This window comes from Sorex araneus, chromosome 2 (genome assembly GCF_027595985.1).
Source record: "Sorex araneus isolate mSorAra2 chromosome 2, mSorAra2.pri, whole genome shotgun sequence".
Classification (NCBI taxonomy): domain Eukaryota; kingdom Metazoa; phylum Chordata; class Mammalia; order Eulipotyphla; family Soricidae; genus Sorex; species Sorex araneus.
Genome location: NC_073303.1, coordinates 211,427,589 through 211,442,996, shown reverse-complemented (window position 1 = coordinate 211,442,996; position 15,408 = coordinate 211,427,589). Strand labels below are relative to the sequence as shown.

Here is a 15,408-nt window from a genome sequence, read left to right as displayed (position 1 = left end):
GCCTTGTATGCGACTGACCTGCATTCAGTACCCCGCACCCCAGGTGGCTGCTCAAGCCTACCGGGACTGATTCCTGGGCACAGAGTCAGGACTAAGTCCTGAATACTGCCGAGTGTGACCTCCCAAAATAAAATAATATCAAATAAAAATCAAAGGGGCTGGAGAGATAGTACACTTGCCTTGGATGTGGCCTACCCAGGTTCCATGTCCAGCTTCCCATGTGTTTCCCCCAAGCCCGCCAGGAGTGATGCTTGGATGCAGAGCCAGGAGTGAGCCCTGAACACTGCTGGGCGTGGTCCCCAAGCAAACAAAATAATCAAGGGCAAAACATTTGACTTGATGCTCACAGAATTCCTCAAGTCCCTTCAGGGTTACATAGAACACAAAATTGCAGACCATAAATTTAGGGATACTTTTCTGAAGACTGAAGTCCATAGTACTTCGTTCTTTCTATTTTATATTTATGTTGTTGCCTTATATTCTTAAGACAGGACTGTATGTTTAATTGAAAATAAATAAATATGGGCCATGGAGTGGATGTGCCTCAGTAGTAGAGTACTTGCCTTGCCTGTGAGGGTCTGATTCAGTAGAATGAAAGAAAGAGAGAAAGAAAGAAAGAAAGAAAGAAAGAAAGAAAGAAAGAAAGAAAGAAAGAAAGAGAGAAAGAGAGAAAGAGAGAAAGAAAGAAAGAAAAAGCAATCAAGCAAAGAAAGAAAGAGGAAGAAAGAAAAAAGAGAGGAAGATAGGAGGAAGAAAAGAAACGACCAAGATTTTTCTATTTTTGGGGGGAGGAGAGTGCCTCTAAGCAGAGCTGGGGGTCCAGAGCTGACCACTCCTGGCAATATTCTGGTAACTGGGAACTTGGTTGGTAGTCGGGCCTGAGGATGCTATACTACAAGGATCCTGCTGTTTGGGGGGGTCTCCCAGGGTCACCCCCATTGTACTTGGGGACCTCCAGGGCCAAACCCCGTTAAGTTTGGGAGGCCCTGTGTTTCAGGGACCCAGCTTGGGTTGGGAGCATGCAAGGCACGTGTGCTAATCTCCAGACTATCTCCCTCGCCACCAGCCCATTTACGGACATTTCTCAGAAACCAGCAGATGACACAGCAAAGCACAAATACGGATAAACTGTTGTTCTTGTATGTGTTTTGTTGTCACACCCGGCTGTGCTCAGGGCTTCCTCTGGCTGCGCTCAGGGGCCACTCAGGCAGTGCTGGAGGGACCCTATGTGATGCCTGCACTAGACCTCTGATCGATTGCATGAAAGGCAAGCATGCTACTCTCTTCTTCTCTCTGGCCCCTAAGGTGCTCTGAAGCACACACAAGCCTGAACTAGAGTGATGTCATCCTGCATTCAACAGACAGGGCAGACAGCGTCTTTTCGCATGACCATGAAATGTAGCGGGTCTCAACAATACCCTCAAGTTTGATATCCTGCAAACCAGACTCTCTGTGACCAATGTGCAGTAAGGTTAGAAAAAACAATAACATGCCAACTGCCATCTGACAGACTGATTTGACAACTGACTGTGTGACTTCACATACTGTAGTTCCTCCGTCCTTTTGCATATGTAAACACAAGGCACACCTCGTTCTGAAAAACAGCTGCTGATACGAATGCAAATAGTCCATGGGAAGACTCCATAGGGAATAGGTGGAACCAGGAAAGGCTTGAGAATCACTAGGAAGCATATTGCTTAGATCTTGTCTGTCAGGTGAGTTTCTTTCCTTTCCTTTGGATTCTACTGTTAAAGACGATGATACTTGGGGAGCCACTAAGTATGTGTTTTAAATTAATGGAGAGACGGTTGATGTGACAAGGACAAAAAGGACCGTAGCCATCTGTCAGGAACTTATCAACATCTAGTGAGGGACTCAGAACTCTATCATTGTTCTACATTAGGATATTGTTGTTGTGTGTGTATTTTGCTGGTTTTTTAAAATTAAGTTTATGTGTGATTAAAATATTTATGGATACGAATGTTTTATTTGTTGCATGACCAGAAAAGGGAAGGCAAATATTTTGATTGCAATTCTGTGGTTTATGATACTGTTAACAATGGTTTCTTATGTATGTAATTCCGTAGGTACTGTACTAATGTTTCAAACTCATAACTGTCACTGTCACTGTCATCCCGTTGGCTCGTCGATTGGCTCGAATGGGCACCAGTAATGTCTCCATTGTGAGACTTGTTCTTACTGTTTTTGGCATGTCCAATACGCCACTGGTATAAATATACTGCCTTTTTTTGCTAATGGGGTTGGGCTTGGGAGAGTTTTACACAGGGCTCTGCTCAGAGATCACTCCTGGCAGGCTTGGGGAACTATATAGGGCGCTGGGGATTGAACCCGGGTCAGCCGCCTGCAAAGCAAGTGCTTCCGCACTGTACTATCTCTCTGGCTCTCTGCTGTCTTTCCCGAGCATCCTGAGCTGGTGCAGTATTGAGAAGTGCTTGGGTTTCTGAAATGGCTCTGGTGGAAACTCTTCTCCTGACTGGAAAAGGAGACGCCCCTGACGGTGTGGCAGCCACCCAGCACGCGGCAGGCGAAGGAGGGCTCACTGCCTTTGAGACAGTCCTGGCAGCGTGCAGTGTTTCACGGAACACCTGTGTGAATTGGCAGGCAAGTGGAACATGAGTTTTGCATCGACACACTGGAATATGGCAGAAGTCAGTGATGGAGGAGGAAGCGGTGGAAGGAAGAGGAGAGTAGAGAGACCCAAGTGTGGAGGGGACAGTTAGGAGCAAGGCTGTTAGGACCCCAGATGGGGGCTTGGTAGGGGAGATAGACCATGGAAGAGAAAACGGGCAGCAAAGGGGCACGCCCACTCCGTGCTGCTTTCAGTGAACAAACACATACGCGGAGAGAAGGTTTGCAGGGCCTCGGGCAGCTCTGCTCCAGGTGCTGACAGGGGAGGCGGTGGGGAGGCAGGACGAGGGAGAAGTCAAGTCAGACCTGGGCCGGGGTCTCAGCCGTGGCAAGGGTCTGTGTGCCACACGGATGGCACAGCCTCGCCTGCAGGCCTTGCCTCTGTTCATGCCGAACCGGAGTCACAGCTGCTCGTCTCAGGAGAGGGGTGTCGTTTGGGCTCAAAGGTCAGGGAAACGGTTACTGTGCCCTGTGAACTGAGCCTTCTAAAGTAGTGTGGAAAGAAACACGGTCCTCCTATGTGCAGGGCTGGGTCTGCAGACGCAGGGTGGGGTCATATACCCTAGAGAGGTTTTTGGGGGAGGAGCCTCTCCCAAATGGTATTGAGGAGTCCCTGGGCCACTCTTGGTGACCCATGGTCAGCTAGACTTGGAATGTCCAGGGGGTGGTACTGTTTGGGTCCTGGGAGGCCCAGGAAGACTTACTTAACAGGCACTGTGCACTGTAGCACTGTTGTCCCATTGTTCATCGATTTGCTCAAGCGGGCACCAGTAACGTCTTCATGGTGAGACCCATTGTTACTGTCTTTGGCATATCGAACACACCACAGGGAGCCTGCCAGGCTCTGCCTCAGGGCCAGGACACTCCCGGCAGCCTGCAGGGCTCTCCGAGAGGGATGGAGGAATTGAACCCGGGTCGACTGAGTGCAAGGCAAACAGGCACAATTATTATTATTATTATTTTAGTTACAAGCGTTCATGTTTGGGTTACAGTCTCACAACGATCAAACACCCATCCCTCCACCAGTGCACATTCCCCACCACCAATATCCCTGGTATACCCCCCCCTTTTCCTCCCTCCCCCTGCCTCCATGGCAGACAATATTCCCCATACTCTATCTCTACTTTGGGGCATTATGGCTTGCAACACAGACACTGAGAGGTCATCAGGTTTAACAGGCACAAATTTAACAAATTAACTTCAGATTGGTCGTTACAACAAAAACAGCAAATGGACTTATAAGAAATAGAGCTACAGAAGTCAATTTGTGATCATTGTTTTATCTCACAAAGGTGTCCCTGAAGCCATTGTCTGAGGATTTACTGAACTGGAGGTACGAGTTGAGCCTCCCGTGTTACCGTGTTTGCTCAGTGAGCTTGGGGGCCTTCTGTGGAACTGCGTGTTCTAATTTCAGATTCTTCTGGTGCTACTTGCACTTTCAACTGCTCTTGGTCCCTTTCCCAAGTGTTCAGTGTAACCAGGTTTAAAGTCATGAGTGATCAGACCTTACTCTGTTGCGACCATAAGAATCTCTCGGATATGTGGTCTCCACTGGGCATTTTACTCCTTTCTTTGTCAGGTGGGTAGTGAAAGTGTGTGGTTTGGATTTAGGAGACCCTGATTCCAAAGCTCTTTGTACTCACAAAGAACAACCACTAAGTTGCAGATTTTTGTGCTTCTGCTAAGTTCTTGGATACTTCCCAGCCTCATGGTATCATCAAGAAACACAGTTGTGGGTTCTGCATTCCATTGCAGTGACATCTGGACATGTTCATTATAGGTTGCCTTTACATTATTTGAGAAATTAGTCAGCCAACCAAACACCCACACCTATTGCCACTGTATAGAGCATACTTTTTTTTTTTTATCAAGGACATACTCTAGACTTTCTTTTTTCCTGTTACCTTATAAAATGTTGGTACTTTTGCAAGTTCTGTTTACTCACGCATGACATATTTGACATCACATGTGGGTGCTTTGGTTTTCTTTTTTAAGAGATGGGGGTAGCTATAATAACCTCAGTATACTTGAAAGGATTGTTATTTTTATAAGTACATAAAGCAATATTTGGTAATAGACAGTGAGTAGCTCTTATTGGCTAGGTGGTGGTACCACAACCCAAAATAGGAAAATTGAGTGTCAGAAGTTATTTAGGCATAGAACTCGTGACTATAAGGCAAGGCAAGAGTACCCTGACTGCTGTACTATCTCTCTGGCTGCTTCTAGCTAATTTTCTAAGTATTTTTATGCATTTTCTCATAAAATAATTCACTTTATTTTCTCTATTTTGAGTTAAAAGATTGAGGATCTGAAAGGTTGAAAAAAACTACCTGGGGTTAGATGGCTTGTACTGGTAATGGAAAGATTCCTACTCATTGATATATCTGGATTTGGAATTCTTGCTCTCCCATTTTGAGTTGTGTGATTTTTCATGTCAGTTATCTTCCATGCCTATATTTTAAATAAAATCTGAGTAATCATTGATGGTTATTCTGAAGACTAATAGAGTTTGTATAGTAAGTACCAGGCTGAGTACCTGATTGTTAATATTATATGCAGGTACTCATTGTATTATTATTTCAGTGGATTATTAAGTATGCCAACAGTTCTTTCTACTCTGCTTACTTTCTTGGAATTTTATTTAAAATCTTGGAGTGATAGCACAGCGGTTATGTTGTTTGCCTTGCATGTGGCCGACATGGGTTCGATTCCTCCGCCCCTCTCGAAGACCCTGGCAAGCTACCGAGAGTATCTCTCCCGCACAGCAGAGCCTGGCAAGCTATCCGTGGCATATTTGATATGCCAAAAAAACAGTAACAAGTCTTACAATGGAAACATTACTAGTGCCCACTTGAGCAAATCGATGAGCAATGCGATGACAGTGGCAGTGACAGTTAACCCTTGAAAGCTAGATTTCTAGATGATCATGCTAATAGTAGTTAATATTTATAATAGACTTAGTGCCTGCAAACCATTACTTCTGGTGTTCCTGGTCATTGTTTTGTATTTCTAGTCTTGAACATCTGATCATTTATTTTAGGCCATCTTGAGCCAACTCTTACCAGTAAAAACCAGCTTATCGATGACTTATAACTAGTTATAAACTATAAAATTAGAGCATGTATAATCCAGAGAGAGAGAGAAAGAGAGTTTCTTTTTTAGTCTACACCAATAGCTTTATTCAACAATATATACTTTATCTCTGCCTTTTGTGATCATTCAGAACCTACTTTCCCAGGTCAGGTCTTATTTGAACATTTGAAACCAGGCTGAAGGAAGTGATCTCTTAAAATTAAAATTAGGCCCAAGTTGGGAACTGGGGTAATATTACAGCTGGTAGGGCACTTACCTTGCACATGGCTCACCCAGATTGGATCCCCAGCACCTCATTTTCTTCAGAGCCAGCCAGGAGGGATCCCTGAGCTCAAAGTCAAGAGTGAACCCCGAGTACCTCTGGCATGACCCCTCTCCTCCCCTCAAAAAGAAAAAAATTTTGACCAAGTAATATTGGTTATATCACTGTATCACTGTCATCACTGTCATCCTGTTGCTTATCCATTTGCTCGAACGGGCACCAGTAAAGTCTCCATTGTGAGACTTGTTACTGTTTTTGGTTATATACTTTTTTTTTTAAGTGAATGAAGCAAGTTAGTTTTTATTGAATGGAACTTAGAAAGATGTGAGCTAGGGAGAAGGAAAGGAAATAAGTGTCCAAGAGAGAACACAATAGAAGATAATCTTGAAAGATCAAACAAACAAAGAGACATAGGGAAATACTGTATTCAAGGGATAATGAAGGAGCAAGCCCATTAGAGAAACAGATTCAAGCAAGTGAGATATGTGTTTAAGGGAGACTACAGGCTTGAGGAACAAGCTGTGCATCTTTCTTAGATCTTTCATGACAGGCCCAGGGGTGCCACAAAGGGGGCTGCCCTGTGGATCCTGGGGTTGGTGTTGGTATTAGAGATCAAACTTAGGTCCTTCTGCATGGAAGGAAAGAGCTCCCGATCAACTTGGTGTTCAGGAAATCCTGTAACATGACACGTGACTGTTCATTGGTATCTAAATGGTCATCACTCAGGGAGGAATTCTGTTGTATTAGTGACCACTGACCTACACCTGGGAATACAGAAATATAGCCTAGGAGAGGCATCGTCAGTGAAGTGTCACTCTTTATAGTGTGCAAATATAATTCTGAATGTTTGTGGAAGCTCTGCCCATAGTCCCTGGCCAGGCGTACCTGAATAGGAAGTTGCGAGTTTGTCCAGACACCCTGGGGAAGTATACTGAGGTGAGCTTTGGTGCTCGGCACTGAGAGATTTCTAGCAAAAGCTGAGGAATTGATGAGGTTGGAATTGGGGAAGGCAGATTTGAAAACCAATAAACATCTTTGTCCAACTTTATTAACTTTATGGGTCTGTAGGAACCTTCATATAGGAACATTAAATATTAGGGCAAAGTTTCTAGATAAGGGGCTTGTTTAAAAGAAGACAATGAAGAAGCCCAGAAGCCCCATGTGTAGGGCATGTAAGTATGTGGAAAGGCATCGTGTGTTGAAAGTGTGTTGAAAGGGCAGCTAGATTGTCAGCGGGACAGGATCACTGATTATCGTTTTGACTTTTAGAATGGCCTATTGCCTCTGATGGGAGGATACGAAGATGATGACCATCATGGAGACAGACTTTATTTTTGGTAGAATAATTTTGAATAATTTGAATTTACTTGGAGGGTAGGAAAAAAAATCATGAGAAGTATTCACTGCAAAGGACAAAAAAAAAAAAAAAGAACCACCTTGACAGTCAAACCAAGAATTCTTTTCTATTCTACGGTAGACTTCTATTTTAGTTACTGTCGAAGAACTGAATGGTTGGTGTTTCTTAATAGAACACCAAGGCAAGTTGAGGCACATAGCTCTTCTTCTTCTTTTTTTTTTCCTTTTTGGGTTATACCCAGTGATGCTTAGAGGTTACTCCTGTCTTTGCATTCAGGAATCATTCCTGGTGGGGAACCATATGGGATGCCAGGGATCGAACCTAGGTAGGCTGCATGCAAGGCAAATGCCCTACCTGCTGTACTATTGCTCTGGCCCCAGGCACATAGCTTTTAGTTGTAGAACTCTGGTCTCTGAATTGTGTCTGCTCAAGTATGACACTTAGCTTTCACCTGAGCGTGGATAGTCCAGAAAAGTCTGATTTTATATACAGGATATATAGCATATATAAGCTGCAAGCCAATTTTTTTTTCTTTTTGGGTCATACCCAGAGAGAGCCAGGGATTACTCCTGGCTCTGCACTCAGGAATTACTCCTGGTGGTGCTCGGGGGACCATATGCGATGCTGGGAATCAAACCCGGGTTTGCCGCATGCAAGGCAAATGAACTACCCACTGTGCTATCACTCCAATCCTGCAAGCCAATTTTTACTTATAAATTTAGCGTTATCTTTGGAGAAACTGCAGTGACTTGTGATATAAGTTGGAGAAATAAAATTGCCCATTTAAGTAAAAAGAGGAAAAAAATTTAAAGATATGGTAACAGGAGATATAGTTTGTTCTAGAGAGCAAACACATGGTATCCTATATATAATATAACTGCTTTATTTTCAAACTTCTATCTTTTAAAAAAATTTTTAATTTAATTTTTCATACAGACCCACATATTTTCATGATTATGTTTCAATCAAACAATGTTCGAGTACCCATCCCTCCACCAGTGCCCATTCTCTGCCACCAATGTTCCCAGTGTCCCTCCCACCACACCCTCCCCTTCCCACCCCCTGCCTCTGTGGCAGGCACATTCCCTCTTTTCTCTCTCTCCTTTTGGGCGTTATGGTTTGCAATACATGCACTAAGCAGTCATCTTATTTGGTCAATTGTCTACCTTTAGCACACATCTACCATCCCGGGCGAACCCTCCAACCATCATTTACCAAGGGGTCTCCTCTCCATCCCACCTGCCTTTCCCCCCAGCACATGAGATTGGCTTGCAAGCCATAGGGCAATCTTCCAGGCCCTTATCTCTACTATCCTTAGGTGTTAATCTCCTAGGTTACTTTATATTCCACAGTTGGCTGCAGTCATTCTGTGTCTGTCCCGCTCTTTTTGACTCATTTCACTTAGCATGATACATGATACTCTCCATATTGATCCACTTATATACAAATTTTATGACTTCATCTTTTTTAGCAGCTGTGTAGTATTCCATAGTGTAGATATGCTAAAATTTCTTTAGTCATCTGTTCTTGGGCACTCAGTTTTTATTTTTATTTTTATTTTTTTTACAGACTCTGGCTATTGCTAAATAGTGCTGCAATGAACATATAAGTGCATATGTCATTTCTACTGTGCTTTTTTGCATCTCTGGGATATATTCCCAGAAGTGGTATTGCTGGATCAAGTGGGAGCTCAATTTCTAGTTTTTTTTTTTGAAATGTCCATATTCCAAAAATGCTGGACCAGTCGGCATTCCCACCAGCAGTGGTGGAGAGTCCCCTTTTCTCCACATCCATGTGCCTCATAGAAACTATTTGGGAGTTTCTGTTTCTTGAATTTCCTGAAAAAGCTTGAAAAGAACTGGCAATAGGTCCTCTTTAAATATTTGGAAGAATTCGCTGGTGAATCCATCTGGACCTGCGCTTTTGTTTTTGGGAAGACTTTTGATTACATTTCAATTTCCTTGATGGTAATAGGTGTTCCAAATCCTCTTGGCTCAGCCTTGAGAGGGCATAAGAATCCAGGAATTTATCCATTTCTTCTAGGTTCTCTTGTTTCATGGCATACAGACTTTCAAAGTAGCTTCTGATGATCTTTTGAATTTCTTTGGTTTCTGTTGTAATGTCCTCTTTTTGTTTCTGATTCGGTTTATTAGGGTTCTCTCTCTCTTTTCTTGTGAGTCTTGCTAGTGGTTTGTCAATTTTGTTTATTTTTCTCAAAAAACCAGCTCTTGGTTTAATTGACCCTTCCGGTTGTTTTTTGGGTTTCCATATCATTAATTTCTGCTCTAAATTTTATTATTTCCTCCCTCCTGCCTCGTTTGGGCTCCTTTTGTTGGTCCTTTTCTAAGATCTTAAGCTGTGAAGTCAAGTTATTTATGTGGGCCCTTTATTCCCTCCTGAGAAATGCTTGCAGAGCTATAAATTTTCCCTGTATTGCTCTTTTAGCTATGTGTCACAAGTTCTGGTAGCTCGTGTCTTCACTTGTTTGTTTCCAGGTATCTTTTAATTTCTTCCCTGATTTCCTTTCTGATCCACTAGTTCAACATTGAGCTACTTAATTTCCAGCTGTTTTATTTGCTTCTCCGTTTCTGTGTGTGATTAACTTCTATCTTCAGTGCATTGTGGTCTGAAAAGAGAGTTGATACAATTTCTATCTTCCTGATTCTATTGAGGTATGTTTTGTGGCCCACACATGACCTATCTTCATAAGTTCCACGTGCACTGGAAAAGAATGTGTATTCAGTTTTTTGGAGATGAAAAGCCCTGTATACATCTATTAGTCCTCTCACTTCCATTTTTTCCTTTAAAGCCAGTACTTCCTTGCTGAGTTTTAGTCTAGTTGATCTATCAAGAGGTGATAGGGCAGTGTTGAGGTCTCTGACTACTATTGTGTTGATACCAATGCCCTCCTTGGAGTCTATTAGCAGTTGGTTTAAGTATTTTGCTGGTCCTTCATTGGGTGCGTATGTTTTATACCAAAGCACTATTGAACTTATTCATCAAAGATTATAATACTTTTGAATGGATTATTTTTAGTAAATGTATATTTCTATTTTGCAGGTGAACCACTTAGTTCCTCATGATGTCTGATGGGGACTATGATTACCTCATCAAGTTTTTAGCACTGGGAGATTCTGGAGTAGGAAAGACCAGTGTACTTTACCAGTACACAGATGGTAAATTTAACTCCAAATTTATCACGACCGTGGGCATTGATTTCAGGGAAAAAAGAGTGGTAAGTTTTTCATATTTCTACACAAAAGTTTTATCTCTTTTAAAAATCAACATTTTGCTGTCAATTTAGTTTGTATTATGGGTATTAGAAGATCCGAGGTTGGAATCTAAAGTTAAAGGAGATATACAAAAATGTATTTATGGCAATGTGATTTAAAATGCTGTCAGGGAGATGCAAATCAAAACAACAATGAGATATAATCTTATGCCATAGAGATTGGCACACATCAAAAAGAGCAAAAACAACCAGTGATGGTGTGGATGTGGGGAGAATGGTACTTTCTTTCAGTGTGGGAATGCCGACTGGTCCAGCCTTTCTGGAAAACAATATGGGCATTCCTCAAACTAGAGATTGACCTTCCATATGATCCAACAATACCACTTCTGGGAATATATCCCTGGGGTGCAAAAAAGCACAGGGGAAATGACAGCTGCAACTGTATGTTCATTACAGTTCTATTCACAATAGCCAGAATCTGGAAACAACCCAAGTGCCCGACAACAGATGACTGGTTAAAGAAAGTCTGGTACATCTACACAGTGGAATACTATGCAGCTGTTAGGAAAGATGAAGTCATGAACTTTGCATATAAGTGGACAACATGGAAAGTATCATGCTAAGTGAAATGAGTCAGAAAGAGAGAGACAGACATAGAAAGATTGTGCCATCTATGGAATATAAAATAACATAATTTGAGACTAACACCCAAGGACAGCAGAGACAAGAGCCAGTAAGATTGCTCCACAGTTGGAAGCTGCCTTATGAGCTGGGAGAGAAGGCAGCTGGGATACAGAAGGGATCACTAAGTCAGTGATGGTTGGAGGGATCTCTCAGGATGGGAGAGGTGTGCTGAAAGTAGATAAAGGATCAAACATGATGACCTCTCAGTAACTGTACTGCAAACTATAATGCCCCCAAAGTAGAGAGAAGTAGAAAGGAAATTGCGATAGAGGCAGGGAGAAGGGTGGGGTGGGGATGGCAGGAGAGATACTGGGGACTTTGACGGTAGAAAATGTACACTGGTGGAGGGATGGTTGTTTCAAAAATGTTTCAAAAATAGCCTTATTGAGCTCTCTCACTCACTCACAGTCATCCTGTTGCTCATCGATTTGCTCGAGCAGGCACCAGTAACATCTCTCATTGTGAGACATGTTGTTACTGTTTTTGGCATATCGAATATGACACAGGTAGCTTGCCGGACTCTGCCATGCAGATGCAATACTCTCGGTAGCTTGCCAGGCTCTCCGAGAGGGGCGGAGGAATTGAACACTGGTCGGCCGAGTGAAAGGCCAACTCCCTACTGCTGTGCTATCGTTCCAGCCCCTTTTATTGAGGTAGAATTAATAATAAAATTTACTCATTCAAGTATCAGTTCAGTAGTTTCCTTAATTTAATTTTCAAGTTGCTTATTGTCAGTATATAAAATTTAGTTTATATTGTAGGTTTGTATACTGGACTTTGCTGAATATATTCATTCTAATAGCCTCTCTTTCTTTCTGAATTTATTCCTTAAGGAATTATGAATATATCCCATACAAGATTACATTATCTTTTGTTGTACTTTTTCCTTTCTCGTTATGTTTTGGTTTGGAGACCACAACCAGCAGTACTCAGGGCTTAACTCCTGGCTCCGTGCTCAGGGATCACTCCTGACAGGGCTCAGGGGATATTAGGGTTTGAGCCTGTGTTGACTGTGTGTAAGGCAAGCACCCTCCACCACACACACACACACACACAAACACACACACACACTCACACACATACACACACCTGTTGTACTACCTTTCTGGTCTCTTCTTCCTTTCTGATTTAGGTATTTTATTTCTTTATCTCACCTGATTGCCTTAGCAAAAATCTCCAGTTAAATGTCGAGTAGAGGTGGTGAGAGAGGACATCCTTGTATTTTTTAAAAAACAAATTGTGTTGGATCACTGTGAGGATCAGTTATAAACTTTCATGGTTACGTTTCAGTCATACCATGCTTGAACACCCATCACTCCACCAGTGCACATTTTCCACCACCATTGTTCCCAGTGTCCTTCCCACCACTCCCATCCCACCCCACCCCTGCCTCTGAGGCAGGTACATTCCTTCTTACTCTCCCTCTAATTTGGGGTGTTATGATTTGCAGTACAGATACTGAGAGGCCATCATATTTGGTCCTTGGTCTAACTTTTAGCACACGTCTCCCATCCCGAGTGATCCCTCCAAATCATCATTTACTTAATGGTCCCTTCTTCATCCCAACTGCTTTTTCCCCCAGCACTTGTGGCCGGCTTCCTAATTGTGGTGTGATCCTCCTGGCCCTTATTTCTGCTGTCCTTAGGTGTCAGTCTCATATTATGCTACTTTATATTCCACCGATGAGTGCAGTCATCCTATGTCTGTCCCTCTCTTTCTGATTTATTTCACTTAGCATGATACTCTCCATGTTCATCCACTTATATGCAAGGTTCATGACTTCATTTCTTCTAACAGCTGCATAGTATCCCATTATGTAGATGTACCAGCATTTCTTTAACCAAGCATCTGTTCTCAGGCACGTGGATTGTTTCTAGATTCTGGCTATTGTGAACAGTGTTATAATAAACCTTTGTATTTTTTTTTTTATCTTAGAAAACCTTCAGACATTCACCATTAAGTTTAAATTGTGGGTCTTTAATAGATGCTTCATCTTTTTAATGATGATCTTCCCTTTAACACTAAATTTATTTAAGCTATTTAGTTTTACTTACAAATAAGTAAAGGGAGGGGCTGCAGTGATAGCACAGTGAGTAGGGCGTTTGCCTTGCACGTGGCCAACCCAGGTTCAAATCCCAGCATCCCATATGGTCCCCTGAGCACCGCCAGGGGTAATTCCTGAGTGCATGAGCCAGGAATGACCCCTGTGCATTGCCGGGTGTGACCCAAAAAGCAAAAAAAAAAACAAAAACAAATAAGTAAAGGAAGTTATTACCACCACCCTTCACTTGTCATCATAATTGTTGTTGCAATAGAACGTTGTTTGAATTTTTTAAATGCTTCTTTTGTATCTTTTGAAATAGATTATTGTACTTTTCAACTTTAGAACTTCTATCATTCAGAATTTAAGTGAAATTATTCTTCTGATTTTCTTTAATTTTAAATACATTATTTTTGTTCATTTTTTAAAATATATTTACAATAGCTGACATAAAATATTTGTCTAGTAAGTTCAATATCTGGACTTCCTTAGGAATTCTTTCTGTTAATTGTCCCTCTCTCTCATCACCATCAGTAAATGGGTCACAGTTTCTTATTTCTTTGAATATCTCATCAATTTTTTTGAAACTGGACATTTTTATATAATATTACGTGGCAACTCCAAAAATCTAGATTTCTCTCTGCTCCCAGGGTTTCTTATTTTTGCTGTTTTGTTGTTGCTGCTGCTGTTTGCTTAGTGACAGTCCAGAGATAATTCTGTAAAGTCTATATTCTTTTTTGTATATCGCTGCTGAAGTATCTGTTCAGTAAATTTACTGGCCAGGAATGGGTGAATGACGGGTTTCTTAAATCCATCAAAGCGACAGGCCTTTCAGCCTTTTGTGATGGATGCAGTGTGCAAGGAGCGTGTCTGTTTTGGTGCATATGCTTCGTGTTCTTGTAGGCAGTTCAAGGCTTTGTCTCAACATTCACTTTCTACTTAAGAGGGTCCTCCTCTCTGTCTCTGTATATAGTCATACATAAAAAGTTCAAGAAATATATATTTCTTGATGGTAGAGGAATATTTTTGAGCGTTTCAAATCTTCTCATGTACTTTTCTTACCTAATCTATTTTCCCCTTTCATTCACTCATTGGGCTGGCGCGATAGCACAGTGGTTGGGCGTTCGCATTTCATGTGGCCGACCCGAGTTCGATTCCTCCATCCCTCTCAGAGAGCCCAGCAAGTTACCGAGAGTATCGAGCCCATACGGCAGAGCCTGGCAAGCTACTCATGCGTATTGGATATGCCAAAAACAGTAACAATAAGTCTCTCAATGAGAGTCGTTACTGGTGCCCGCTTGAACAAATCGATGAGCAATGGGATGACAGTGACAGCGATTCACTAATTATTTATTTATTTATTTATTTATTTATTTGCAGGGGGTTTGTACACTGGGTCATACCCATCTGTGCTCAGGACTTTCTCCTGGCTTTGTGTGCTGGGATCACTCCTGGTGGTGCTGGGTGGGCCCTATGTGGTGCTGGGGTGTGAACTGGGGCCAGCCAGGTGCAAGGCAAGCACTTGAACTGCTTACCTTATCTCTCGGTCCCTTATTTTTAATTTTTAAAAGTTTTTTTTGTTTATTTGTTGGACTTCTGTAAGCCTCACTAAAGAATGCTACCTATGGTCGCCGTGGTATTGAATGATTAGTTCTGAATGATTTTTTTCTAAGAGGGTGGGGTCTTCCAAGCAGTTCTGGGGGCTGACAGTACCCCAAAATACTAATGAGACCATGTAGCACTGCAATGTAGCACTGTCATCCCGTTGCTTATCAATTTGCTCGAGCGGGCACCAGTAATGTCTCCATTGTGAGACTTGTTGCTACTGTTTTTGGCATATCGAATATGCCACGGGGAGCTTGCCAGGCTCTGCCGTGTGGGCAGGATACTCTGGGTTGCTTGCCGGGCTCCCCGAGAGGGACGGAGGAATCGAATCCTGGTTGGCTGAGTGCAAGGCAAACACCCTACCTGCTGTGCTATGTGGCACAGGGAATTGCTCCTGGGGTCTCTGTACAAGAATTATCTCCCTTTGCTTGAACCGAAATGTTTGGAATAAAAATCATCAGTTTCCAGATAATTCTGTGGGGATG

At 42.4% G+C, this 15,408-nt stretch overlaps 1 protein-coding gene across 1 annotated transcript in view; it reads left to right on the top strand.

Annotated features, from left to right (window-relative positions):
- The window catches only part of RAB27A (RAB27A, member RAS oncogene family), a 68,033-nt gene that overhangs the window by 33,283 nt on the left and 19,342 nt on the right, over window positions 1–15,408 (top strand). The window contains exon 3 of the mRNA XM_055128288.1: window positions 10,422–10,596. Coding sequence (XP_054984263.1) covers window positions 10,441–10,596 — 156 coding nt within the window. The 5' untranslated portion in view covers window positions 10,422–10,440. The remainder of the gene's footprint in view (window positions 1–10,421; window positions 10,597–15,408) is intronic.